Raw genomic sequence first — 26,677 nt, 5'->3', positions numbered from 1 at the left:
TGGAAGTACCCACCTCTCTCGGGGGTCCATGCCAGGAATTTACATCCAACTAAACTGCCTGCTATTTTTAAACCTCTGTCCTAAGAGCGACAAGGAATCCATGTGCTTGTTTTGCGTCTGATAAGAATGTCCCCAAAATAGAAGTGACTAAGCACCAAAGACCGTAGTGCCTCAGAATTTTGTAGTATAATAACTGTATTAAGTCATCCAGCCCGTCCATTTCCAAGGAACATTACCAATGGACATTTTACAAGCAAGAGTGCATTAAAACATTCCTTTATTTGGCCAGATTAAATGACTGTAAACTTCCACGTTCATATGTCTACTTTACAACTCAAGCAAGTATTTCTCTGGTGTTATAGCATGTCAAATAGCATGTCTCCTGTGTAATATCAGGTAGTGTAATGTTGTTCAGTGCTCCTTGGTATTGGAATATAAATGCAGATAGATACACGGTCATCACCGGTTACACCTTATCTGCAGCATTACAGTTTGTTCTGTTCTCTTTATTCAATATTATTTTTTTAGATGATGTATAATAGAATACTTATCATAAGTTCCAACTCCTTGGAACCCCAGGGTTTTTTTCTCTATCATGCGTTCTGGGAAGATGTTGTTGATGTGATTCGTTTGTTCCTAGAAGTTGCACTCGTTCTTCTCTTTTGATGGTTTGATATTTGTCCTTGTATATATTGGTACGTGGGAGGAGGAGCATTACTAGGAATGGTCCAGGGGTCGGTGTGAGGCTTTCCATAGAAAGGTGGTCCTTCTGTAGCACAGTTGGTAGAGCATGGCGCTTGTAACGCCATGGGTAGTGGGTTCGATTCCCGGGACCACCCATACGTAGAATGTATGCACACATGACTGTAAGTCGCTTTGGATAAAAGCGTCTGCTAAATGGCATATATTATATTATATTAAAAGAGAATGAAGAAGCAGCTTCACAGTCCTCCTATGGCATTCATTGTGGGTAGTTCCTCTCCGATTGTTGACATGTATGACCAGACATAAGCACCCACCATCCGCTCCCCTCACCCATCCATTTGCTTTCCTCAGAAATGCACACACACACACGCACAAGCAAACACAAAACAAAACTGTTCCCAGGTCAATAAGTGACTTGTTTTTACACTAGGAGGGTATAGTGCTTCTTACAGAAACATCACCTACCAGATATCAGGAATTCATGGAATTATGACAGGGATTTATGCAATTATTTAAATAAGTTATTTCATTGATTTATTTAATCAGTGACATATTTCCTGCCCTTCTAGCATTCATCATTAGCAGAACTCTACTGCTACATCAGAGTTAATTATGCAGATAATTATTATAATGATGTGTAATTACAATAATGTGGCAGATGCAGAGACACTCGGTGCTGTAATCATGATGAGGCAGGACGTTTGACCTCGCTGACTAATCCCAGATCAGATCTGGCTTGGTTAGGCCCCCTGTTCTGGCTATCTTCACTTATGCCAGACAACTTGCACTACCGTGTCCTACTGACACTCATGTTTACAGAGACAGACGTGAGGCTGGACAGACAGACAGACTCTCACACAATCATTCCACATAACTATACACGTATACTGTACCCACATTGTTGTGTGTGTGTGTCGAGCTAGAGGAGGCTTGGGTTTGTGTACTAGTCCTCTACACTACAATGTTTGGTGCACAGTCAGCTGTCAGAGTACATTCACTTGATCTGCAGGGAGGGAGGTAGAAAGGGACAAGGGGAGAGGGGGAGGAGACGGGGGGAGAGGGAGAACAGAGAGGGTGAGGAAGAGTGAAGAGAGAAACATTCTTTCTGACTGCAGGAGGTAATTAGAGCTGGGGATGATTGAGAGGGGAACTAAATGTCCTCAGAGCTGGAGAAAGGACAGAGTCACAGAGTTGACTAACTCTGATACCCACAGACAAATACAACAAATGTGATTTTCCGCACACGCACAGCCATGCAGAAACATACATACACACAGCCAGGCATGTACACACACAACATACAGTAGCCCTTAAAAATCATCACAACGACAGACATTAACTATATTTTTCTGAGGCAGATGCCACCCCAGAATGCAGACCTATGGGACTGTTAGCCTGCAGAGCGGTAGGTAGCTTAGTGGTTACACGTGTTGGGCCAGTAACCAAAAGGTTGCTGGTTCAAATCCCAGATCTGCAACAAACAAAAATATCTGCCAAATGTGCCCTTGAACAAGGCACTTAAACCTAGTTGTGCTGGATAAGAGCGGTCTACCAAAATGAAAATGAAAAAAACAGGCGATCTGCCAAAACTTATGATGCATTGGCTTCTACAAGATGGGCTCTCAAGGGTCAGAGCTTCACTAAACACATTCCAATAAAACATACAAGGCATTCTTTCCTCATTTCCTCACCTTCGTCACAGATGGCTCTACTATAGAGTAGACGAAGGAAGGAGAAAGCAAGTGTCTAATAGTTCTGGAACATTCTCTTTCTCTATTGGAGTCTCCCCTCACAGGCTGTTGTACATTGTGTTCTGTGATGCTGCGTTCCTGTGGCTGGCTGTCACCACAGCAACACGCGCGCACTGCCTGGTAAACATGATGTGACAGAGGAAGTGACCAGGTTGACAACACAGGAATGAACTGTGTGTGTAACTAAGGGGTAAAGGAAAACAACTGTGACACGACTGTGGGGATGTGAAGGACTGGCCTGGGGGTGAAGAGGATAAGAGAAGAACGAGTCCAAGGTGAGGGGGTTAAGAAATCTTTCAAAATACAAAGAACATGACTAACTAATTCTTCACAAATCCCAGTGCCTTAGTAGATACAGTCCTTTTATTGAACAGAGGGCAAGGAACTCCAAAAAGTACTCAGACTGTGCCTCTCATTAAAGCATTTAAGCTCATCACTAGTAAAGTGCACTTTCAGTTTACAAACAACTAATTGGAATTGAGAGTAGCGAACTGGATCTCCCTTCAACTTCTCCTCTTACCAACATAGACATGCTAGTACAGTACGTATTCATCTCTAGGCACAGAGTCCCATAGGTAGAACACTTCACATTTCTAGACTGTTGAGACCACGTTAGGAGCACAATAAGACAGCATCTGAGCGAGGGTGTGTGCAGAACAGTCATTGGAAGATTAGCACACACAGTATCTCTTCCCATCATAACATTTCAAATGCCTCAAACAGCTCTGGCTAATTCCCTTGAACCCCAATGTGACTGGTTGTGACATTCCTCGATTGTGTAACTATTGTGTGATTAATTGATTATGTGTTTGACTGATTGTAAAGCAGCTCCATATTTCTTTACAGGGTTTGTTTTTATTTTCTAGTTAACTCCTCTTTCTCTTAGTGTTTTAGCTTCTAGGTTTTTAAAAATATATTTCCTACATAATGTATGTACACTTGTATCTTAGCAGAGAAAATAGTGTTTTGTAAGAGTTCCTGTCCAGTTTTGCAAGGTCATTAGTGACTCCAGATTGGCACATATTCATCATTGACTTTACCCAGTTATACTAAACAGAAGGAAATAGTCAGTTAACCATCTAGATGCTTCAGCACACACTCACACATTACATGCTAACTCACATATAAAAGGAGGAGGCACACTCAACCTCACACACAACCCAAATCATCTCCACTTCTAATTTAAAGAGATTCTCCAGTACATTTGTATACTTTTTATCCAGTAGTTCTGAAAGTAGCTCTCACGAGACAAATGTGTTCCCTGAAAATGGTGTACTACATCGCATATGTGCAGATTTGACTCAAATGGCGAAAGGTCTGAAGCTCATTGGCTAGAACTCGAATTGCTAGGGGGCTGTAGGAAAATGGCACAGCACAAATTCCAGAAATAATCGCTTTCAAACTAGGGATTTTGTGGCTAATTTAGGTATAATAGTAATTCTGCATGTATAAACTACACTGACACATCCAGCCCAAAGCGGGAGGTTTAAAGAATACTTAGTATACGGAGCATCTCTTTAAAGCGAGATGCATTTGGGTCAATATTCTTTCAGTATTACAGTAAATTAGAGTGCCATAGGACAGTCTGAGCAGCACTGAGTCTTCAAATATCTCTATATGGCCTTTGATATAGTTCTACTCTACAGTACGTGGCCCTAACCTTATGGGATGGTAAAATCATCAGTCTATATAGACCACTGGTCACCTTTACACTAAACACAACTTAATAGCAGTATCTGCCAGGCACAGCTTCTGAGTAAAGACCATTGGTTCCAAGTCAAGTGCCTAACAATGGAAGGGCCGAGGCTAAATAAAATGGTGATAGAACACATGTAATGACTTCAACAAAGGACTGACCAATATCAATATTCAGACTCTGGCGTCACTGCAGAAGAACTAAAAGGTTCTAAGTAACATCAAACCAACGTTTGCAGTGTGTGAACTGCAGCCCCATATCGCACCGAGCAAAGGAGTTCCACCTCCGTTGACCCATCTCACACACAGATACACACGACTGGGAGGAGACCAGCTGGTAACAAAAAAAAAAAACACACCAGCATTTCATGTCTATATTCGCTTCAACGGGGAAGTCAACATCTTATCAGCGCATTTCACCTCCTCCTATTGCACCGATCTCACTGTGAAAAACAGTACAGTTCAAGGACGCCTTGAACTGTGGATTTTGACCCCTCCGTCTTACCTCATGTGGTTCTTCTGACAGAGCTCAGATATCCACATACTTCAAACTAGAGCTAAAAAGAAAAAGAAGTTGTCAAAGTTCAATTGAACCCCAGAAAGCTCTGTATGTGAACTGCCTACAGGACTCTGTAAGGGGGAGACGTCACATACACAAGACAAGATGGAGTCTGACACACAATATCCTCCGCCTACCAGCACACTCAACATTACAACTCCCCAACATGAATAAAATAAGAGCAATAAATAGTGTTTTGCACAACAAGGACGAGACAGATAATGAACTGGGCATGAACTAAACCAGATTATTCTAGAGACTAGTAAGAGCTGTAGTTTGTACATGCAAGCCTGGTCTTCTGTGGGACTACAATTTCTCAGCACCGCAATGAAAAGGTTTGGCTTGGTCACAACTCAAGTCAACTCGAATCCACACCAGCTTAAACTGTTAACACTGAAATATGCATTTCAGCTACACCATATGCATAGACTCTCTCTCGCCTAGTTTATCTTTCACTTGAACTTCCATCCCAGCTCTAGCTATACCCCAGGTAGAAGACTTCTATGGGCAGGACAAATATAAGGTCACAGGATAACCCTACTAAAATGATTTATGAGCGTGTGACATTACGTGAAAATAGACATACTATACAGATATATAAAGGATACAGACTGCTGTTGGAAAGAAGATTGTATCTGTACCAGTCCAGCCAGCTCTGTATGCCAGGCAGACCCCAGGAGAGTGACCCATGCTGGGACAAACAGGCATCACACACCAGCCTGTTGGATCTTCCTTTTCCCCCTTGTTCTTGTTGTTGTGACTGTTTGTTTTTTTGTTGCATGTGGCTGAAGGGCAAAACACAGTTGGCAGAGTCCTCCCAGTATGCTGAGTGCAGGGAGGGAAGGGGGTTATGGGAAATTAAGTGCAGGCAGACCCAGGGCAAGGCTGTGGGATAGGGAATGGTGTTGGCACACATCTCAGACAGGGTTCAGGTAAGGGTCAAAGTTCCCATCATTCTCTCTAAGGGGCTCTGGTTGGCTGGGTGTTTAATCCATTTACTCCCTGGACTGGTAGAAGAGGATGTATCCAGACTCAGAGTTCTTTGAGATGTCTGACGTCAGCCCATAGAACTCCTCGATGGCCTGGGCATCGATTTTCTGAACAAACCAGAGAGGGACACAAAAAAAATGATGAAACATGCTGTATGAGACATATAAAACAGGTGTGCTGGCCAACTAAAAATAACAGTATTACAGAGGACTGTGACACACACCTCCACGATATCATCATCAAACAGCAGCCAGAAGCCGTGACTCTTCACTATGGTGATGTAGTGTCCTCTGTTGGGTCCACTGAGGAAGAAAGAAGGGGAAAGCAGTGATATGACAAAGTCTCTGCAAAGTACAAGGTACAAGTTTGTTTGGATACGAGTAAGTGTGTTTGCATAAGAATGTGTGTCCAAAGGTACTGAACAGAAATATGAATGTAAAGTGTTGGTCCCATTTTTCACAAGCTGACATAAAAGATCCCAGAAATGTTCCATATGAACAAAAAGCTTATTTCTCTTGAATGTTCATTTCTCAACCATAAGCCGCCTCCAACGTTGTTTTAGAGAATTTGGCAGTACATTCAACCGGCCTCACAACGGCAAACCACGTGTAACCTCCACATCCGGCTCCTTCACTTGCGGGAAGTGGGGGTGCTGAGGAGTATTTCTGTCTGTAATAATGCCCTTTTTGGGGGGAAAAACTCATTCTGATTGGCTGTGCCTGGCTCCCCAGTGGGTGGACCTGGCTGCCAAGTGGGTGGGCCTATGCCCTGCCATGGCTGCGCCCCTGCACAGTCATGTGAAATCCATAGATCAGGGCTTAATTTATTTATTTAAATTGACCGATTTCCTTCTATGATTTAACTCCGTAAAATCCTTGAAATTGCTGCATGTAGCGTTTATATTCTTGTTCAGTATAGAATAGACGTGTGTGTATGTGTTTGTGCACCCTACCTGCCACAGTGGACGACCACAGCGACCAGGTCATACATGCGGTCGAGGTTGGTAGCGTCTCCAGAGGTGTTGAAGAGGCGGAGCTCCAGAGGGAAGACGACGCGATACGACAGCTTGGTGTATCGGTGCAGCTGCTCCATGTACTTAAACCGCTTCAGGTGCAGGGCCAGGATCATAGGCAACTTCTTAACCCGCATCCTACAGGGACACACAGGAGTTATATACAGACATAGACAAGCAAAGAGTAAAAACACACAGAAATACAGTACCAGTCAAAAGTATGGACACACCTACTCATTCCAGGGTTTTTCTTTACTTTTACTATTTTCTACATGGTAGAATAATAGTGAAGACATCAAGACTACGAAATTACACATATGGAATCTTGTATTCACCAAAAAAAGCATTAAGTCTCAAAGCAGCCACCCTTTTGCCTTGATGACAGCTTTGTACACTCTTGGCATTCTCTCAACCAGCTTCACGAGGTAGTCACCTGGAATGCATTTCAATTAACAGTTTTGTCTTGTTAAAAGTTCATTTGTGGAATTTGAGCCAATCAGTTGTGCTGTTTTTTGTACCTTTATTTAACTAGGCAAATCAGTTAAGAACAAATTCTTATTTTCAATGACGGCCTAGGAACAGTGAGTTAACTGCCTGTTCAGGGGCAGAACGACAGATTTGTATCTTGTCAGCTCGGGGATTTGAACTTGCAACCTTTTGGTTACTAGTCCAACGCTCTAACTACTAGGCTACCCTGCCGCCCCCAGTTGTGCGATGACAAGGTATGGGTGGTATACAGAAGATAACCCTATTTGGTAAAAGACCAAGTCCATATTATGGAAAGAACAGCTCAAATAGGCAAAGAGAAACGACAGTCCACATTACTTTAAGACATGAAGGCCAGTCAATCCGGAAAAGTTCAAGAACGTTTCTTCAAGTGCAGTCGCAAAAACCATCAAGAGCTATGATGAAACTGGCTCTCATGAGGACCACCACAGGAAAGGAAGACCCAGAGTTACCTCTGCTGCAGAGGATAAGTTCATTAGAGTTTCCAGCCTAAGAAATTGCAGCCCAAATAAATGCTTCACAGAGTTCAAGTAACAGACACATCACAACATCAACTGTTCAGAGGAGACAGCGTGAATTAGGCCTTCATGGTCAAATTGCTGCAAAGTAACCACTACTAAAGGACACCAATAAGTAGAAGAGTCTGGCTTGGGCCAAGAAACACAAGCAATGGACATTAGACAGTTGGAAATCTGTCCTTTGGTCTGTCGAATCCAAATGTGCGATTTTTGGTTCCAACCTCCGTGTCTTTGTGAGACGCAGAGTAGGTGAACAGATAATCTCCACATGTATGGCTCCCACTGTGAAACATGGAGGAGGAAGTATGATGGTGCTTTGCTGGTGACACTGTTAGTGATTTATTTTGATTTCAAGGCACACTTAAACAGGATGGCTACCACAGCATTCTGCAGCGATACGCCATCACATCTGGCTTACGCTTAGTGGGACTATTATCTTTTTTTCAACAGGACAATGACCCAACACACCTCCAGGCTGTGTAAGGGCTATTTGACCAAGAAAGAGAGTGATGGAGTGCTGCATCAGATGACCTGGACTCCACTATCACCCGACAACCTAATTGAGGTGGTTTGGGATGAGTTGGACTGCAAAGTGAAGAAAAAGCAAGTGCTCAGCATATGTGGGAACTCCTTCAAGACTGTTGGAAAAGCATACCAGGTGAAGCTGGTTGAGAGAATGCCAAGAGTGTGCAAAGTTGTCATCAAGCCAAAGGATGGCTACTTTGAACAATATTTAGATTTTCTTAAACACTTTTTTTGGTTACTACATGATTCCATATGTGCTATTTCATAGTTTTGACATCTCCAATATTATTCTACAATGTAAAAATCAATAAAAACCCTTGAATGAGTAGGTGTGTCCAAACTTTTGACTGGTACTGTACATGAAGACAGACAGATACCGCAGTCATACACACCCAATCTGAGCGGGAACAGTGTTGTGTACTGACCGTTTCTGGGCCTCCTGCTTGCTGCAGCATGCCTCACAGTAGTATTTGTATTCACTGCACAAGGTCTCTGTGTTACTGAAGTCCCTGGGGAACACAACACACACAGAGGGGACTGTGTCAGTAAGCTTGATACAGGGAGTAGTTATGGTACAGAAAGATACCAGGTAACAGGGCAATAATACCTAAGACAGTGTGTTATTGAAGTATTCTGCTCTACGTCCACAGACAGATCCAGGAAGTCCTCATCTTTGCTGCTCACCTGTCCGAGAGAGGGAGGGAAGGAGAAACACACAGATGAGGTGAGTCAGTGTACTTGCCTCTTCACGTGCTGAAAGGCACTGATGCTGCTCCTGCTCTGTGACCTGGCCACACACTGGCGCACAAGATGAGAGAGCGGGTCTGTTTGATGTATTGATAGTATGTGTCATTAAGAAGCACAGTGCCTGTAGCGTGGTGAAGAGGGTTGTTCAAGGCCATTCTCTACCTCCCTCCCTCACACTGCTCTTCCTCTCTTGAGCATCAATGCCTCCTGCGTCGCAGATACAGAAGGAGAGAGAGGCAGAGTGGTAGGCCGATGCCACAGCCTGTGGGGGCTGGAGGATATCCGTCAGAGCTGAGAGCTTACTATTACAGACAGAGCTAATCACTCTGTGGGAGACAGGCACTTAGCTATGCCCTGGTAGTTGATTGGCAAAGCATTACCAACAATGCTGAGGAAGGGGGTTGAGTTAAAAAATAAAACAAGAGATACATTTCCAATCAATAAAGTATTCTTATATAAGCGTTTATGTCCTACATAACTTGGTTGAATTAGGACCACCCATTTCAATCCCTGCCAGAGAACATAAAACCTTGCCTCGCAAGCTGCATGATCTCGCGAGATTACATGAATGGTTCGCTGCACGGATATAAGCTCATGAGATCAGGCGGCTTGCGAGGCTCCACAAAACCCACTACCCCAGAAATCCCTCTATAGGGTCTACCAGCGCTGACTCACCGTCTCACAGTTGAGGCAGCGCGTCTCATTGGTCAAAGTTCCCTGGAAGATGTCATGCACCCAGGTGGGCTCCGTGGGCTTGTTCTCGGGCTCCGTCTCCGTGGTGACCGCCGTGCCGTTGTTCTTGAGGCGGCCGTTCTGCCTCTCCTGCTTCTTCTCCTCCTGCAGGATGTCTGCCACCGTGTTCAGCAGGTAGTTGAGGAACTCATGGGCGTCCTGCTGCATGTAGTTGTCAAACAGGTCTGTAGGGGGAGACGCAGAGGACAGGGGCTTTTAGGGAAACTGTGTAGAAAGGTGATCAGTCAGTCAACAGTCCTGATCAAGGTGAATCAAGGCAGGTCAACGTACATGCCTGCACACACAAATCCGGTATCTGTGAAAAGTGAAATTGGAGAGCAGGAGAGAGTGAGAGTGTGACAGTAAGCAGCTGAACAGGTCCTAGTCCACACATAGATGTCCATTGTTCATTCAGAGAGAGAGCTGCCTGGAGTCAGACAACAACCTGCTTCTCTTCCAGACCCATGCTCTGAATGTCTGCACCGCCACCACAACATGCACCTGCCCTTCACCCCACAGTGATTATCACCTGACAAAAACACTTCCACTTCCCCTCTAGCCCAATCTCAATCCCCAGCTCAAAACATGCCTACTGTATCTTTCCTGAATACGGTTGATTCAATATAACTAGTCTCAGCAGTCTGAAACTTCTAAACGCTGGTCTAAAACCGAACACAGTCAGTTTGTCAACCAACAACAATCATATGACAACCTATAAAAAAATGGTAGCTATGAGGGTATTACACTATGTAGTGTATTTGTCCCCAGCCTCAGCCCTCTCCCAGACAGTCCCTGGCAGACAGTGATTGTATTTCGGTTTGGTGTAGTCTCGCTCACCATTCTCCTTGCGCAGGCGTGAGATGAACTTCTTGGGCGGGATGACTCCCACCTTTTTCTTCTGGGTGGCGATGCTGTGGAAGAGGTCTGCCAGACACGTGAGCAGGTTCTCCTTCTTCTTCTGCTGGGCCTTGTAGGCCAGCACGTTCTCCCGGAAGGGCCGGCAGAAGTACAGGGCCTGAAGCACCGAGTTACAGTAACACGTGTTGCCGAACTGAGGGGGCCAACCCGGCAGGGACAAATAGAAAAAGAGAGGGTGAGATTTTTATCACTCTGAGGACCGAAAAACGTAACATTGAAAATACGGAGAGAAGATTCATGACTGTCACCTCCAACAGAGACTTGGTGCAACGTGAGACGAGTGTTCTCACATCTAAAAAAGGGATGTGACAGCCAGACTGCACAGCTGCCATCAGATACCTGTATGAATTTTAACTTAATGTAGCCAAACTAGTCTTGGTAGCCGTCTTTTTAGCTAACATTCCACTCCTGTCACTGGTCTTTCGGGCAATCTTAGCGTTCAATATGCAGCCAGATTTACAGCACAGTTGCTGATTGGTAGTTGGAAACATTCATATTTTCCATGACAACATTATGGAACATGGGGTGCGTGCAAATTTGGTGCAATATAGAATGAGGACTTTAAGAACAACAAACAATACTATTATCACCTGCTGCGGTCATTCCCTTGTGAGAAGACCGTGTCAATGCAAGATTACGTTGTTCAAAGTGGCTCTATAGGACTCCGCAATGAGAGAAATAATCATACGAAAAATATTAGCCAACGAGATTCAATCAAGCTACGTTTGCTTCAATTGCCTCTCATTAATGAGAGGAAATAAAACGCAAAACTAGCACCTGTCGTCATTCCTCGCACATATGCTGATCATCATGACTTGCTTACATTTTAAAAATGTTACGCTCATTTCAGTTGCACTATTTGTACCTCCTCTCTTATTAAGAGATGGATTCCAGACAGGCTACTTTAGGAAACATTCTGAACGGATATAGACGGAACGGGGGGGGTGAATACAGTTACATATCAGGAGATTTTTTTGTTGATATATGGTATCGTTATGACAATATCACATTTTCCCTTTTTGGCTTGTTCTTTATCTCTGGCTTGCATAGCACAGGTGGTGGTCGCCTAAATTCATTCTAGTAAGCTAGGCCTAATATATAGGCTAGCATACAAGTGGTGGATTAATAGCCCAACTAACTTACACATCTCTGCCACTCATGGTTCCCTTCTTGCACAATTCATGCATCTCCACTGGCATCTCTCTCTTCCATCCTCTCTGTTTACCTCTTATAGCTCTTGAACCAGTAGCCTTGCCCAATGTGATACCCATAAGTAGCAATATATAAACTGAACAAAAATTTAAAAGCAATATGCAACAATTTAATTGATTTTACAGTTAATATGAGGAAATCAGTCAATTTCAATAAATTGATTAGGCTCTATGGATTTCACATGACTGGGAATACAGATATGGATCTGTTGCTCACATATACCTTAAAAAAAAAATGAGCCTCATGATCTCGCCACGGTACTTTTGTGTATTCAAATTGCCATCGATGAAAATTGTTGTCGTTGTCCGTAGCGTATGCCTTGCCCATACCATAAATGCACCGCCAACATGGGGCACTCTGCTCACGACGTTGACATCAGCAAACCGCTCGCCCACACGAACCCATACACGTGGTCTGCGGTTGTGAGGCCGGGTTGGACGTACTGCCAAATTCTCTGAACCGACATTGGAGGTGGCTCATGGTAGACAAATTAACATTTATTTCTCTGGCAACAGCTGTGGTGGACATTCCTGCAATCAGCATGCCTATTGCACACTCCCTCAAAACACGAGACATCTGTGGCATTGTGATGTGTGACAAAACTGCACATTTTAGAGTGGCCTTTTATTGTCCCCAGCACAAGGTGAACCTGTGTAGTAATCATGCTGTGTTTAATCAGTTTCTTTATATGCCACACCTGCCAGGAAGATAGATTATCTTGGCAAACGAGAAATGCTCACAAACATGGATGTATCCAAATTTGTGCACAAAATTTGAGCCAAATAAACATTTATTTGTGCGATCTTTTATTTCAGTTCATGAAACATTTACATGTTCCTTTTATATTTTATTCAGTGTAGTTTGGTCACTTATTTTGAGCAAATAAAAAAATATATATATTTGAGGAAAGAAGCACCTTGCTCTTGCTTGCTGAATATAAAATAGGCTTCAGAGTTCACAATGAACTGCTGGGGAACTTTGAATGGCAAGAGCTTCTCTGGTGTATTGTGATCACATTGGCTTCTGGTAAAAATGCAATAAACAGGAATCCTCTGTTCTCTCCACGTGCAATGTTTTTGTTTACAATTGAATGTATTACGTCAGAATGCCCATTGTTAGAATGCTACCAATCAAATGTATGAATGAATTAGAACATTTCCCTATCAGTCTAATTTGCATAAACATTGTGATTGGATGAAAGATGTGAGGGTTTTATCAAATCAGGATCAAATCCTCTAATCTTCTCGAGCTCATTAATGATAGAATGTTAATATTTGAAGATTGCAGAAAGGCCAGTCGCTTTTGCAAATGACAGGAGTGGAAAGGAGTGGAAAATAATGGCTGAACAGAGACGGAAACCAGGCTAGCCGAACTCTGCTTGAGTATCATCAATCTCCATCTGAAGTTTTATTTAATTAAATGTTTTTGTTATACATACAATCCACCGGTGAACCGCTCAACATTTCATTTATATTCCAGTCATTAAACAGAAGCCATCTGAAGGGTTTGGCTAACAGAGTAGTTGGGTAACATCAGGACCTCAAAGATTTGTTTTGTTAAGCCACTAGCAATAGAATAGCAGGGAAACTGGGACAGCCAGAGACATCAAAACTGTGTAAAGACATCATTCACAAACAATGGTAGCATTACTGACAAGCCAACAAACAAAACCACCTGTTTCTCATGAAGTGTCAACACCAAGCACCTGTCCAATGGAAAACATGACTCAGTATTGACCTAGTGGACAGAGTGAATGACACTTACGTTGACCAATCCAAAGTAGTGTTCGTTGATTGGGAACTGCTCCGGACCAATGTCTTTCTCCAGAGCAGAGGCATTGGTGCCCTGAGGGAGACCAGAGAGAGAGAACATGAGCTCAAATGTGCACTGTCTAAACATCCTTATTATGCATGAAATAGGCTCCACATCATCTGGAGTGCCTTACTCACACGTCTGTTCTATCTTCTTCAGGGCTGTGTTACTTATTATGGATCCCCATTAACTGCTGCCAATGACAGAAAAATGAGAGAAAAAAATCCAGAAAAATCACATTGTAGGATTTTTTATGAATTGATTTGCAAATTATGGTGGAAAATAAGTATTTGGTCAATAACAAAAGTTTATCTCAATACTTTCTTATATACCCTTTGTTGGCAATGACAGAGGTCAAACGTTTTCACACACTGTTGCTGGTATTTTGGCCCATTCCTCCATGCAGATCTCCTCTAGAGTAGTGATGTTTTGGGGCTGTTGCTGGGCAACACAGACTTTCAACTCCCTCCAAAGATTTTCTATGGGGTTGAGATTTGGAGACTGGCTAGGCCCCTCTAGGACCTTGAAATGCTTCTTATGAAGCTACTCCTTCGTTGCCCGGGCGTGTGTTTGGGATCATTGTCATGCTGAAAGACCCAGCCACGTTTCATCTTCAAAGCCCTTGCTGTTGGAAGGAGGTTTTCACTCAAAATCTCACGATACATGGCCCCATTCATTCTTTTTTTTACACGGATCAGTCGTCCTGGTCCCTTTGCAGAAAAACTGCCCCAAAGCATGATGTTTCCAAAGCATGATGTTTCCACCCCCATGCTTCACAGTAGGTATGGTGTTCTTTGGATGCAATTTTTGCTCACCGTTCTTGTGATGATTTTGACCCCACGGGGTGAGATCTTGCGTGGAGCCCCAGATCGAGGGAGATTATCAGTGGTCTTGTATGTCTTCCATTTCCTAATAATTACTCCCACAGTTGATTTCTTCAAACCAAGCTGCTTACCTATTGCAGATTCAGTCTTCCCAGCCAGGTCTACAATTTTGTTTCTGGTGTCCTTTGACAGCTCTTTGGTCTTGGCCATAGTGGAGTTTGGAGCGTGACTGTTTGAGGTTGTGGACAGGTGTCTTTTATACTGATAACAAGTTAAAACAGGTGCCATTAATACAGGAAACAAGTGGAGGACAGAGGAGCCAGAAATCGTGCTTGTTTGTAGGTGACCAAATACTTATTTTCCACCATAATTTGCAAATAAATTAATTAAAAATCCTACAATGTGATTTTCTGGATTTGTTTTCTTCTCATTTTGTCTGTCATAGTTGAAGTGTACCTATGATGTGGGAGAACTTGTACAATCCATGTCTACAGTATGTGTGTATAGTGCGTATTTTGTAGTGTATGTATGGATGTGTCTGTGCCTATGATTGTTGCTTCACAGTCCCTGCTGTACCATATGGTGTATTTTAATCAATGTTTTTTAAATCTAATTTTACTGCTTGCATGAGTTACTTGATGTGGAATAGAGTTCCATGTAGTCAAGGCTCTATGTAGTACTGTGCGCCTCCAATAGTCTGTTCTGAACTTGGGGACTGTGAAGAGACCTCTGGTGGCATTTCTTGTGGGGTATGCATGAGTGTCCGAGCTGTGTGCCATAAGTTCAAACAGACAGCTCGGTGCATTCAACATGTTACCACCTCTCACAAATACACATAGTTATGAAGTCAATCTCTCCTCCACTTTCTGCCAGGAGAGATTGACATGCATATGATTAATTTTAGCTCTCCGTGTACATCCAAGGGCCAGACTTGTTGCCCTGTTCTGAGCCAATTGCAACTTTCCTAAGCCCCTCTTTGTGGCACCTAACCACACAACTGAACAGTAGTCCAGGTGCGACAAAACTAGGGCCTGCAGGACCTGCCTTGTTGATAGTGCTGATAAGAAGGTAGAGTAGCTCTTTATTATGGACAGACTTCTCCCCATCTTAGCTACTGTTGTATCTACATGCTTTGACCATGACAGTGTTCCAGGGTTACTCCAAGCAGTTTTAGTCACCTCAACTTGCTGAATTTCCACATTATTTATTACAATATTTAGTTGAGGTTTAGTGAATGATTTGTCCCAAATTTGCCAATCATCAGTGATTTGTGTAAGTGCTGTTCTTGTTGATTGTCCTTCCCTATAAGCGTGCTGAAAGTCTGTTGTCAATTTGTTTACTGTAAAATAGCATTGTATCTGGTCAAACACAATTTCTAGTAGGCTTAAATTGAATATATAGCATTTACATTTACATTTAAGTCATTTAGCAGACGCTCTTATCCAGAGCGACTTACAAATTGGTGCATTCACCTTATGACATCCAGTGGAACAGCCACTTTACAATAGTGCATCTAAATCTTTTAAGGGGGGAGAAGGATTACTTTATCCTATCCTAGGTATTCCTTAAAGAGGTGGGGTTTCAGGTGTCTCCGGAAGGTGGTGATTGACTCCGCTGTCCTGGCGTCGTGGGGAGTTTGTTCCACCATTGGGGGGCCAGAGCAGCGAACAGTTTTGACTGGGCTGAGCGGGAACTGTACTTCCTCAGTGGTAGGGAGGCGAGCAGGCCAGAGGTGGATGAACGCAGTGCCCTTGTTTGGGTGTAGGGCCTGATCAGAGCCTGGAGGTACTGAGGTGCCGTTCCCCTCACAGCTCCGTAGGCAAGCACCATGGTCTTGTAGCGGATGCGAGCTTCAACTGGAAGCCAGTGGAGAGAGCGGAGGAGCGGGGTGACGTGAGAGAACTCGGGAAGGTTGAACACCAGACGGGCTGCGGCGTTCTGGATGAGTTGTAGGGGTTTAATGGCACAGGCAGGGAGCCCAGCCAACAGCGAGTTGCAGTAATCCAGACGGGAGATGACAAGTGCCTGGATTAGGACCTGCGCCGCTTCCTGTGTGAGGCAGGGTCGTACTCTGCGGATGTTGTAGAGCATGAACCTACAGGAACGGGCCACCGCCTTGATGTTAGTTGAGAATGACAGGGTGTTGTCCAGGATCACGCCAAGGTTCTTAGCGCTCTGGGAGGAGGACACGATGGAGTTGTCAACCGTGATGGCGAGATCATGGAATGGGCAGTCCTTCCCCGGGAGGAAGAGCAGCTCCGTCTTGCCGAGGTTCAGCTTGAGGTGGTGATCCGTCATCCACACTGATATGTCTGCCAGACATGCAGAGATGCGATTCGCCACCTGGTCATCAGAAGGGGGAAAGGAGAAGATTAATTGTGTGTCGTCTGCATAGCAATGATAGGAGAGACCATGTGAGATTATGACAGAGCCAAGTGACTTGGTGTATAGCGAGAATAGGAGAGGGCCTAGAACAGAGCCCTGGGGGACACCAGTGGTGAGAGCGCGTGGTGAGGAGACAGATTCTCGCCACGCCACCTGGTAGGAGCGACCTGTCAGGTAGGACGCAATCCAAGCGTGGGCCGCGCCGGAGATGCCCAACTCGGAGAGGGTGGAGAGGAGGATCTGATGGTTCACAGTATCGAAGGCAGCCGATAGGTCTAGAAGGATGAGAGCAGAGGAGAGAGAGTTAGCTTTAGCAGTGCGGAGCGCCTCCGTGATACAGAGAAGAGCAGTCTCAGTTGAATGACTAGTCTTGAAACCTGACTGATTTGGATCAAGAAGGTCATTCTGAGAGAGATAGCGGGAGAGCTGGCCAAGGACGGCACGTTCAAGAGTTTTGGAGAGAAAAGAAAGAAGGGATACTGGTCTGTAGTTGATGACATCGGAGGGATCGAGTGTAGGTTTTTTCAGAAGGGGTGCAACTCTCGCTCTCTTGAAGACGGAAGGGACGTAGCCAGCGGTCAGGGATGAGTTGATGAGCGAGGTGAGGTAAGGGAGAAGGTCTCCGGAAATGGTCTGGAGAAGAGAGGATACGGTCAAGCGGGCAGGTTGTTGGGCGGCCGGCCGTCACAAGACGCGAGATTTCATCTGGAGAGAGAGGGGAGAAAGAGGTCAGAGCACAGGGTAGGGCAGTGTGAGCAGAACCAGCGGTGTCGTTTGACTTAGCAAACGAGGATCGGATGTCGTCGACCTTCTTTTCAAAATGGTTGACGAAGTCATCTGCAGAGAGGGAGGAGGGGGAGGGGGAGGAGGATTCAGGAGGGAGGAGAAGGTGGCAAAGAGCTTCCTAGGGTTATGCTTGGAATTTAGAGTGGTAGAAAGTGGTTTTAGCAGCAGAGACAGAGGAGGAAAATGTAGAGAGGAGGGAGTGAAAGGATGCCAGGTCCGCAGAGAGGCGAGTTTTCCTCCATTTCCGCTCGGCTGCCCGGAGCCCTGTTCTGTGAGCTCGCAATGAGTCGTCGAGCCACGGAGCGGGAGGGGAGGACCGAGCCGGCCTGGAGGATAGGGGACATAGCAAATAGGAGTGGCAATATCGTCCACTATTATCCTCGGTAATTTTCCATCCAAGTTGTCAGACCCCAGTGGTTTATCATTGTTGAAAGACAACAATAATTATTTCACCTCTTCCACACTCACAAAATTAAAAGACTTGTCTTCCATAATTTGGTCAGATATACTTGGATGTGTAGTGTCAGCGTTTGTTGCTGTCATGCTTAAGTTTGCTCATCTTGCCAATGAAAAAAGTAATTAAAGTAGTTGGCAATATCAGTGAGTTGTGTGAGGAATGAGCCATCTGATTCAATGAATGATGGTGTTGAGGTTACCATTTTGCCCAAAATGTCATTTAAAGGTGCTCTAAAGCTTTTTACAATCATTCTTTATGTCATTTATCTTTGTTTCATAGTGTAGCTTCTTCTTTTCATTCAGTTTAGTCACGATTTCTCAATTTGCAGTATGTTTGCCAATCGGTTGTGCAACCAGACTTATTTGCATTCCTTTTGCCTCATCCCTCTCAACCATACAGATGTTCTTTTCCTCATCAATCCACAGGAATTTAACCCTTTTACAGTCATTTTCTAAATGGGTGCATGCTTATTGGCGAGAATCTGTCTCCTCACCACGCGCTCTCACCACTGGTGTCCCCCAGGGCTCTGTTCTAGGCCCTCTCCTATTCTCGCTATACACCAAGTCACTTGGCTCAGTCATAACCTCACATGGTCTCTCCTATCATTGCTATGCAGACGACACACAATTAATCTTCTCCTTTCCCCCTTCTGATGACCAGGTGGCGAATCGCATCTCTGCATGTCTGGCAGACATATCAGTGTGGATGACGGATCACCACCTCAAGCTGAACCTCGGCAAGACGGAGCTGCTCTTCCTCCCGGGGAAGGACTGCCCGTTCCATGATCTCGCCACCCGCCATCACGGTTGACAACTCCATTGTGTCCTCCACCCAGAGCGCTAAGAACCGTGGCGTGATCCTGGACAACACCCTGTCGTTCTCAACTAACATCAAGGCGGTGGCCCGTTCCTGTAGGTTCATGCTCTACAACACATATGTCAGAGTCAAGGCCCGCGGGCCACATCCGGCCCGCGAGAAGGTTTTTACGGCCCCTGGGATGATCTTGATTTATTATTAGAACCGGCCCGCAGACCGCAGCAAGCCGGCAGCCCGCAGATCTTTTACACGCACCAATACTACATTTCCCACAATGCAACGGTGACGCACCGAGCAGTAGGCTGCTTCATTTCAATATTTATTGGCACAGCAGTTGTCAGCATCACAGTAAAATTAACTTTCAGATACCCATCAAAAATGGCAAAACGGAAGGTGGACACTGAGAACCGGGGTTTCAAACAAGGTGGGAGTCGGAGTATTTGTTCACGGAGGTAGCTGGAAAACCTGTGTGTCTTCTGTGTGGAGAAAGTGTGGCGGTACTGAAAGAGTATAATCTGAGACGACATTATGAAACGAAACACGCGGACAAAAACAAGAATATGGACATGGAACAAAGGCTACAAAAGGCAGAGGAATTAAAACGAGGCCTCAAATCTCGACAGGCTCTGTTCAAAAAGCCAAATCACAAGGCCAGGCTTCTGTCAAGGCCAGTTTTATTTTGGCAGAAGAGATCGCTAAATCAGCCCGGCCATTTACGGAGGGGATTTCATCAAAAACTGCATGATTAAAGTTTGTGACGAAGTTTGCCCAGAAAAAAGGCAACTCTTTTTAAATGTGAGTCTGAGCAGAAACACCATTGCCGAGAGAGTAGACCAGTTGTCCATCAATCTAAAAGAGCAGCTTGTGAAAAAGGGAAAAGATTTCATTGCATATTCCTTGGCTGTGGATGAGAGCACCGACATTTCTGACATTGCCCAGTTGTCAATTTTCATCCGCGGAGTGGACTCCAGCCTAAGCGTGACAGAGGAGTTTTTGGCTTTACGTCCTATGCATGGCACAACTACGGGGCATGATTTGTATGAAGAGGTGTCAAGATGTGTAAATGAGATGGAGCTGCCTTGGGAAAAACTTGTGGGTTTGACAACCGACGGAGCACCTGCGATGTGTGGACACAGGAGCGGACTGGTGGCGAAGATACGGGAAAAGATGCAAGAGGAAAACGCGACAGGTGAGCTGACAGCTTATCATTGTATCATACACCAGGAAGCGTTGTGCGGTAAAGCCTTGAAAATGGAGCATGTAATGAGCATCATCACGCGCACAGTTAACTTTATCAGAGCCAAAGGTTTGAATCACCGCCAGTTCAAGGCATTTCTGACGGAGTTAGAAACGGAGCATGGTGATTTGCCTTATCACACAGAGGTGCGATGGCTAAGCCAGGGAAAGGTGCTTCAAAGATGTTTCGAGCTTCGTGAGGAGATTTGTCTGTTCTTGGACAGCAAAGGGAAAGACACAACACAACTCCGAGACGAAATGTTTCTGTGTGAAATGGCTTTTCTGTGTGACATTACGAGTCATCTGAATGCAATGAACTTGCAGCTGCAGGGTCGGGATCGTGTCATCTCTGATATGTACAGTACAGTGAAGGCATTTAAAACCAAACTGACTCTGTGGGAGACGCAGATGCGGAAAGAAAATTTGAGCCACTTTCCCAGCTGCCAGACCATGAAAGAGAAGCTCTCTACCAGTGCGTTCCCGAGCGCACAGTTGGCTGATAAAATAGGTATGCTTGCCGCTGACTTTCGACGCCGATTTGCTGACTTTGAAGCACAAAAAGCAGGTTGGAACTGCTCGGTAACCCATTTGCTGTTGACGTGGAAAGCTCACCACCAAACCTCCAAATGGAGTTGATTGACCTCCAATGCAATGATGCACTGAGGGCAAAATATGCGGCAGTGGGTGCTGCGGAGTTCGCCCGTTTCCTCCCCGACACAATGCCCCAGCTGCGCATCCAGGCTGCTCAAACGTTGTCTATGTTTGGCAGCACATACCTGTGTGAACAACTGTTTTCTTTGATGAACTTGAACAAAACATCACACAGAAGTCGACTTACTGCTGAACACCTCCACTCAATTCTGAGGATTTCCTCAGCTCAGAGCCTTACCCCGAACATTGATGAACTTGTGGAAAAGATGGGACACCACCAAGTATCACCCTCAACCTCAAACAAGTGAACATTACTGTGCAATCACATATTTAGAGTTTTTACTCAGTTCAAGTTTAAAAGTTAAAGTTTAATATTTGTTTTCACTGCATGTTACTTCTCCTTAAACAAAGTGTTGTTTTTGATTAATAGATTTTTGCACTTTATTTTATTGTATTTCAATCCAATTATATTTTAAAAATATTTCAGTTGAGTGGATGATAGAAAATTGCTATTATTGTTTTTTTCTTTGAAGTAAATTTAGCCCACTTTTGCTAAAATAGAAAATATAGGCTACTGATGGTGCCTTGAATACCGGTTTCTTTCATTTAATGTTCATGTTATGGGGATTTTTATATAAAGGAAATTTGTCTTTTGTGTCTGTTGAAAATTAAAGATTACTGACAGAGCCATAAGAAAATATTGCTTTATTTATCTGATCATATTGGAATATATTTGTTAGGTTTTCAGTAGGTTCAATTAGGTTCACTAGACTATATGCGTCATTTAAAAATTTTTCAATGAACATTCGAACAGTCCGGCCCTCGGCTTGTAGCTAAATTTTTTATTTGGCCCTCCGTCCATTTGACTTTGACACCCCTGCTCTACAACATCCGCAGAGTACGACCCTGCCTCACACAGGAAGCGGCGCAGGTCCTAATCCAGGCACTTGTCATCTCCCGTCTGGATTACTGCAACTCGCTGTTGGCTGGGCTCCCTGCCTGTGCCATTAAACCCCTACAACTCATCCAGAACGCCGCAGCCCGTCTGGTGTTCAACCTTCCCGAGTTCACTCACGTCCACTCCGCTCCTCCGCTCTCTCCACTGGCTTCCAGTTGAAGCTCGCATCCGCTACAAGACCATGGTGCTTGCCTACGGAGCTGTGAGGGGAACGGCACCTCAGTACCTCCAGGCTCTGATCAGGCCCTACACCCAAACAAGGGCACTGCGTTCATCCACCTCTGGCCTGCTCGCCTCCCTACCACTGAGGAAGTACAGTTCCCGCTCAGCCCAGTCAAAACTGTTCGCTGCTCTGGCTCCCCAATGGTGGAACACACTCCCTCACGACGCCAGGACAGCGGAGTCAATCACCACCTTCCGGAGACACCTGAAACCCCACCTCTTTAAGGAATACCTAGGATAGGATAAAGTAATCCTTCTCACCCCCTTAAAAGATTTAGATGCACTATTGTAAAGTGGCTGTTCCACTGGATGTCATAAGGTGAATGCACCAATTTGTAAGTCGCTCTGGATAAGAGCGTCTGCTAAATGACTTAAATGTAATGTAAATTTTATTAGTAACTGGGATAAGCAATTTCATAAATGTGTCAAGTGCAGCGTCTGATTGCTTGTCATTTCACACCACGGACCAACAAATATTCTTTACATCAACAACATAGGAATCACTACAAACCTTATTGTATGACCTCTTATAAACTAAATTAGGCCCAGCCTTTGGAACATTGGTTTTCATAGCTATGACTACTATTTTGTGATCACTACATCTGATGAATTTAGATACTGCTTTAAAGCAAAATTATGCAGCATTAGTAAAGATGTGATCAATACATGATGATTTCATTCCTGTGCTGTTTGTAACTACCCTGGTAGATTGACTGATAACCTGAACCAGGTTGCAGGCACTAGTTACAGTTTGAAGCTTTCTCTTGAGTGAGCAGCCTGATGAAAGCCAGTCAATATTTAAATCACCCCAAAAAAATATACCTCTCTGTCGATATCAAACATTATCAAGCATTTCACACATTATACTGATACTGATTGTTAGAACTTGGTGGTCTATAGCAGCTCCCCACCAGAACGGGCTTTAGGTGAGGCAGATGAACCTGTAGTCAAATTAGGTGCTTCTACACCTGCAATGTTTGCTGTTTGGGGTTTTAGGCTGGGTTTCTGTACAGCACTTTGAGATATCAGCTGATGTACGAAGGGCTATATAAATAAATTTGATTTGATTTGATTTACTTCAACCGTATTTAACATGAGATCCTCTCTAAGCTTTACAGGAATGTGTTTCTGAATTTAAACGGCCACACCTCCACCTTTGGTATTTCTGTCTTTTCTGTAGATCTTATAACCATGTATTGCTATACTGTATCAACAAATGTATTATCTAAGTGAGTTTCAGAGATTGTCAGAATATGAATGTCATCTGTTACTAGCAAATTATTAATTTCATGAACCTTGTTTCTTAAGCTGCATTTGTTAATGTGGGCTATTTTTCATAACTTTTCTGGGACACTTGATTGTTGTTATTTCTTTACTGGGAAGGTTAAGCAGAGGCCATTGTTTTTATTGCTTTACTGGGAAGCTTAGCAGAGGCCATGCACGCCTCCAACTCAATCATCAAGTTTGCAGACGACACTACAGTGGTAGGCTTGATTACCAACAACGACGAGACGGCCTACTGGGAGGAGGTGAGGGCCCTCGGAGCGTGGTGTCAGGAAAATAACCTCAGACTCAACGTCAACAGCGCCTCTTCAACCTCAGGAGGCTGAAGAAATTCAGCTTGTCGCCAAATCGAGAGCATCCTGTCAGGCTGTATCACGGCCTGGAACGGCAACTGCTCCGACCACAACCGTAAGGCTCTCCAGAGGGTAGTGAGGTCTGCACAACGCATCACCGGGGGCAAACTACCTGCCCGCCAGGACACCTACACCACCCGATGTCACAGGAAGGCCATAAAGATCATCAAGGACAACAACCACCCGAGCCACTGCCTGTTCACCCCGCTATCAACCAGAAGGCGAGGTCAGTACAGGTGCATCAAAGCAGGGACCGAGAGACTGAAAAACAGCTTCTATCTCAAGGTCATCAGACTGTTAAACAACCACCACTAACATTGAGTGGCTGCTGCCAACATACTGACTCAACTCCAGCCACTTTAATATTGGAAAAATGTATGTAAAAAATGTATCACTAGCCACTTTAAACAATGCCACTTTTATATGTTTACATACCCCACATTACTCATCTCATATGTATATACTGCACTCGATACCATCTACTGCATCTTGCCTATGCCGTTCTGTACCATCACTCATTCATATATCTTTATGTACATATTCTTCATCCCTTTACACTAGTGTGTATAAGGTAGTTGTGAAATTGTTCGGTTAGATTACTCGTTGGTTATTACTGCATTGTCGGAACTAGAAGCACAGGCATTTCGCTACTCTCGCATTAACATCTGCTAACCATGTGTATGTGACAAATAACATTTTATTTTGATTTGATGAGGTAGACATGCTCATGTTATTTATGTTAGTGCTGGGTGAGCTGCACACATTGGACTTCCTACTAGGGCACACTGCCTCAGTGCTAAAGGTATCCCTCTGGTTCATAGGCACAAAATTACTGCAGCTAGAGAATCTGGTCAAGAACTCTCTGGTCTAATAGTCATCTAGGTAAGTACAGTATATCGCAGGGAACTGACGGACCAAAGCCTCTTTATAGAGAGGTCACATGCTGCACATGTCTCTGTCTCACATAAGTCTAACCTTTGCTTCAGATATATGTGAATGCCTGGATTATTTCTGACAATGACTGCCAGTCCTCTCCAGCCTATTATAGCTTTCATGTAGCTTACTGTTTCCCATCCCAAACCCTGCTTATTCATGCTACTGGAAATCAGGAATCCTTTGGTTTCATCATCTGACAAACTCACTACCAACCTCTTCACTCAGGGGGATAAGTATCACAATGTAAATATTCAAGAGCATTTAAACATTCCGTAATGTAGTGACAGGGTACTTATCTCCTGACAGAGCCCATTGACTAACCAGAGCTCAGAGAGCTTCCAGATGAAGCCATGTCTTTGTTGAGAGAACATAGAGACTTCTGCTAGCGTTGTTTTAGTCTTAAAATTGCTGTCATTTTCTCTCAGTCAAAGCAGAACACATTGCTTTGTGGTCTCCGATTTCCATTTTGACAGAGTTCTCAATGTTGAATTTCTCATACAGAGACGCATGCACACACCGCTGAGCCTGCGCTCGTGTGCCATAGACACACAAAGTGTTTAATCAAACTAGACAACGTACACTTTCTTGTCTCATCTAAATAATAATGTCCCATCAAAGCTTACACAAACAACGGCACAAAGGAAAGTAAACAAAGACCAGATGATGATAACAGTCCCATTCAACACCAATCAAATGCTCTGCGTCACATAACATTTTTGTACTTCCAAACTTGACATCTTCCTGGACTTTTGAATCCTTATCAACAGCAGGATTCAGTAGCCTAAACACTGTTCTGGTAAAGAAAGGCAACACTACATTAGCCTAGTGTACTTATTCCTGTGTGGAGTAATTACACAGTCATAAGGACACTGCAATGTAAAATGTTACACCGAATGACCTCCTCTATACGTTGAGTTAGTCAGATGCTCATCATGCCCATCAGTAATGCCCTTGGCAAGTCATCACCTCCATGTGAGACAATGAACCCAAAACATGTATATTAAGACATAGCATTGCAATCATAGAATAATTGAAATTTCATGAAGTCTCCCACCAATCACTGCCGTGGCTCTGCAGCAGATGCACACAGGTGTGTACAGGTGCAACAGTGGGGATGGAACCATGTCATGAGACAGGATACTCTCTGACTGTCACTGATAATGTAATTGAGGAAGCTGACCTGAAAACTACTTTCACACAGCACATGGGTCTTTTAAATATAGATTAGCATAGTTTCCTGGCCATATGAGAGGATCTGTCATATTCCCTTTCTTCACTTCCAAGTTAAGCTTCGGGATCTGTAAATTCACACCAGCCTGACACTAGAAATCAACCTGTCAAAAGGTGTCAAACCACGTCACTCACCGTACTAAGAGGTGTTTGTAAAGTGTGCACAGCAAGCTTTGTGTGACAACGTTGCTGTCTGATACCAATTTTCCTGACGTCGCCAATTGACATTGCATGTGTTTATTTGGCTAGAGTAGCTAAACATGTAGGGCTCATACTCATCATTCAAGATCAAGCTACCCTTCCGAAATGATGGACCCCCCCATGCATCCCTGTCAAAGAAGGACTGGTGGCTTGATACTACAGCCGATCAGCTCGAGCTCCCAGGAGCAATTCAACCATGAACCTCTCATCATCATTACACAGACAAGGTGGCCAACGGTGACTGCAGTAGACACTCGAAGGCGCTATGGCTACTTACCATATTACAAATGGAGGCGATATTTCTGACAGTCATTTAGTTTACAGGGTCCCTCTCACCGTCATATTTATAAAATAAACATGTTTCAATGCAGGACGATACTGAGAAAAGATTAAGCTGATTCGCAGCCGCGGCTAAGGCCAGACCGCAACCACAGGGGTAAAAAACGGGCAATGACTGTGTCGACTAGAGACCAACCCGCATGCAGTTAACACGAAATGTAAAAAAATGCAGCTTAATTTTAACGCTTTGATTACTTAATTGTCGCAGACTGCTAACGTATAATTTAACTAAAAATGACAAATGCATGAGTGACTAAACACACTTGAAGTTGCGGCAGGTTGATAGCAACGGACAACAAGCTATGTAAGGAAATGT

At 44.2% G+C, this 26,677-nt stretch overlaps 1 protein-coding gene across 1 annotated transcript; it reads right to left on the bottom strand.

The window, feature by feature from the left end:
* Positions 1-259: 259 nt before the first annotated feature.
* Positions 260-26,677, bottom strand: LOC118359039 (ubiquitin carboxyl-terminal hydrolase 46). Its single transcript, XM_035737213.2, has 9 exons — positions 26,300-26,677; positions 13,636-13,716; positions 10,579-10,792; positions 9,685-9,926; positions 8,870-8,946; positions 8,688-8,771; positions 6,653-6,850; positions 5,924-6,002; positions 260-5,807 (listed from the first exon to the last, which is right to left on the bottom strand). The coding sequence occupies exons 1-9, from the start codon at positions 26,333-26,335 to the stop codon at positions 5,706-5,708; spliced, it is 1,113 nt and encodes a 370-aa protein (XP_035593106.1). The 5' UTR covers positions 26,336-26,677; the 3' UTR covers positions 260-5,705.

Source organism: Oncorhynchus keta, chromosome 26 (genome assembly GCF_023373465.1).
Source record: "Oncorhynchus keta strain PuntledgeMale-10-30-2019 chromosome 26, Oket_V2, whole genome shotgun sequence".
Lineage (NCBI taxonomy): Eukaryota > Metazoa > Chordata > Actinopteri > Salmoniformes > Salmonidae > Oncorhynchus > Oncorhynchus keta.
This window is presented reverse-complemented; position numbering and strand designations above follow the sequence as displayed.

Bases quoted from the DNA above. Each gene is read 5' to 3' on its own strand.
- LOC118359039 (XM_035737213.2), bottom strand. From the start codon at position 26,335: ATGACTGTCAGAAATATCGCCTCCATTTGTAATATG. The intron at 8,947-9,684 runs GTGAGTCAGCGC...TCTCTCGGACAG, and splicing joins GCTGCCTCAACTGTGAGACG to GTGAGCAGCAAAGATGAGGA. The intron at 6,003-6,652 runs GTAGGGTGCACA...TTTCTTCCTCAG, and splicing joins GTGGTCGTCCACTGTGGCAG to TGGACCCAACAGAGGACACT.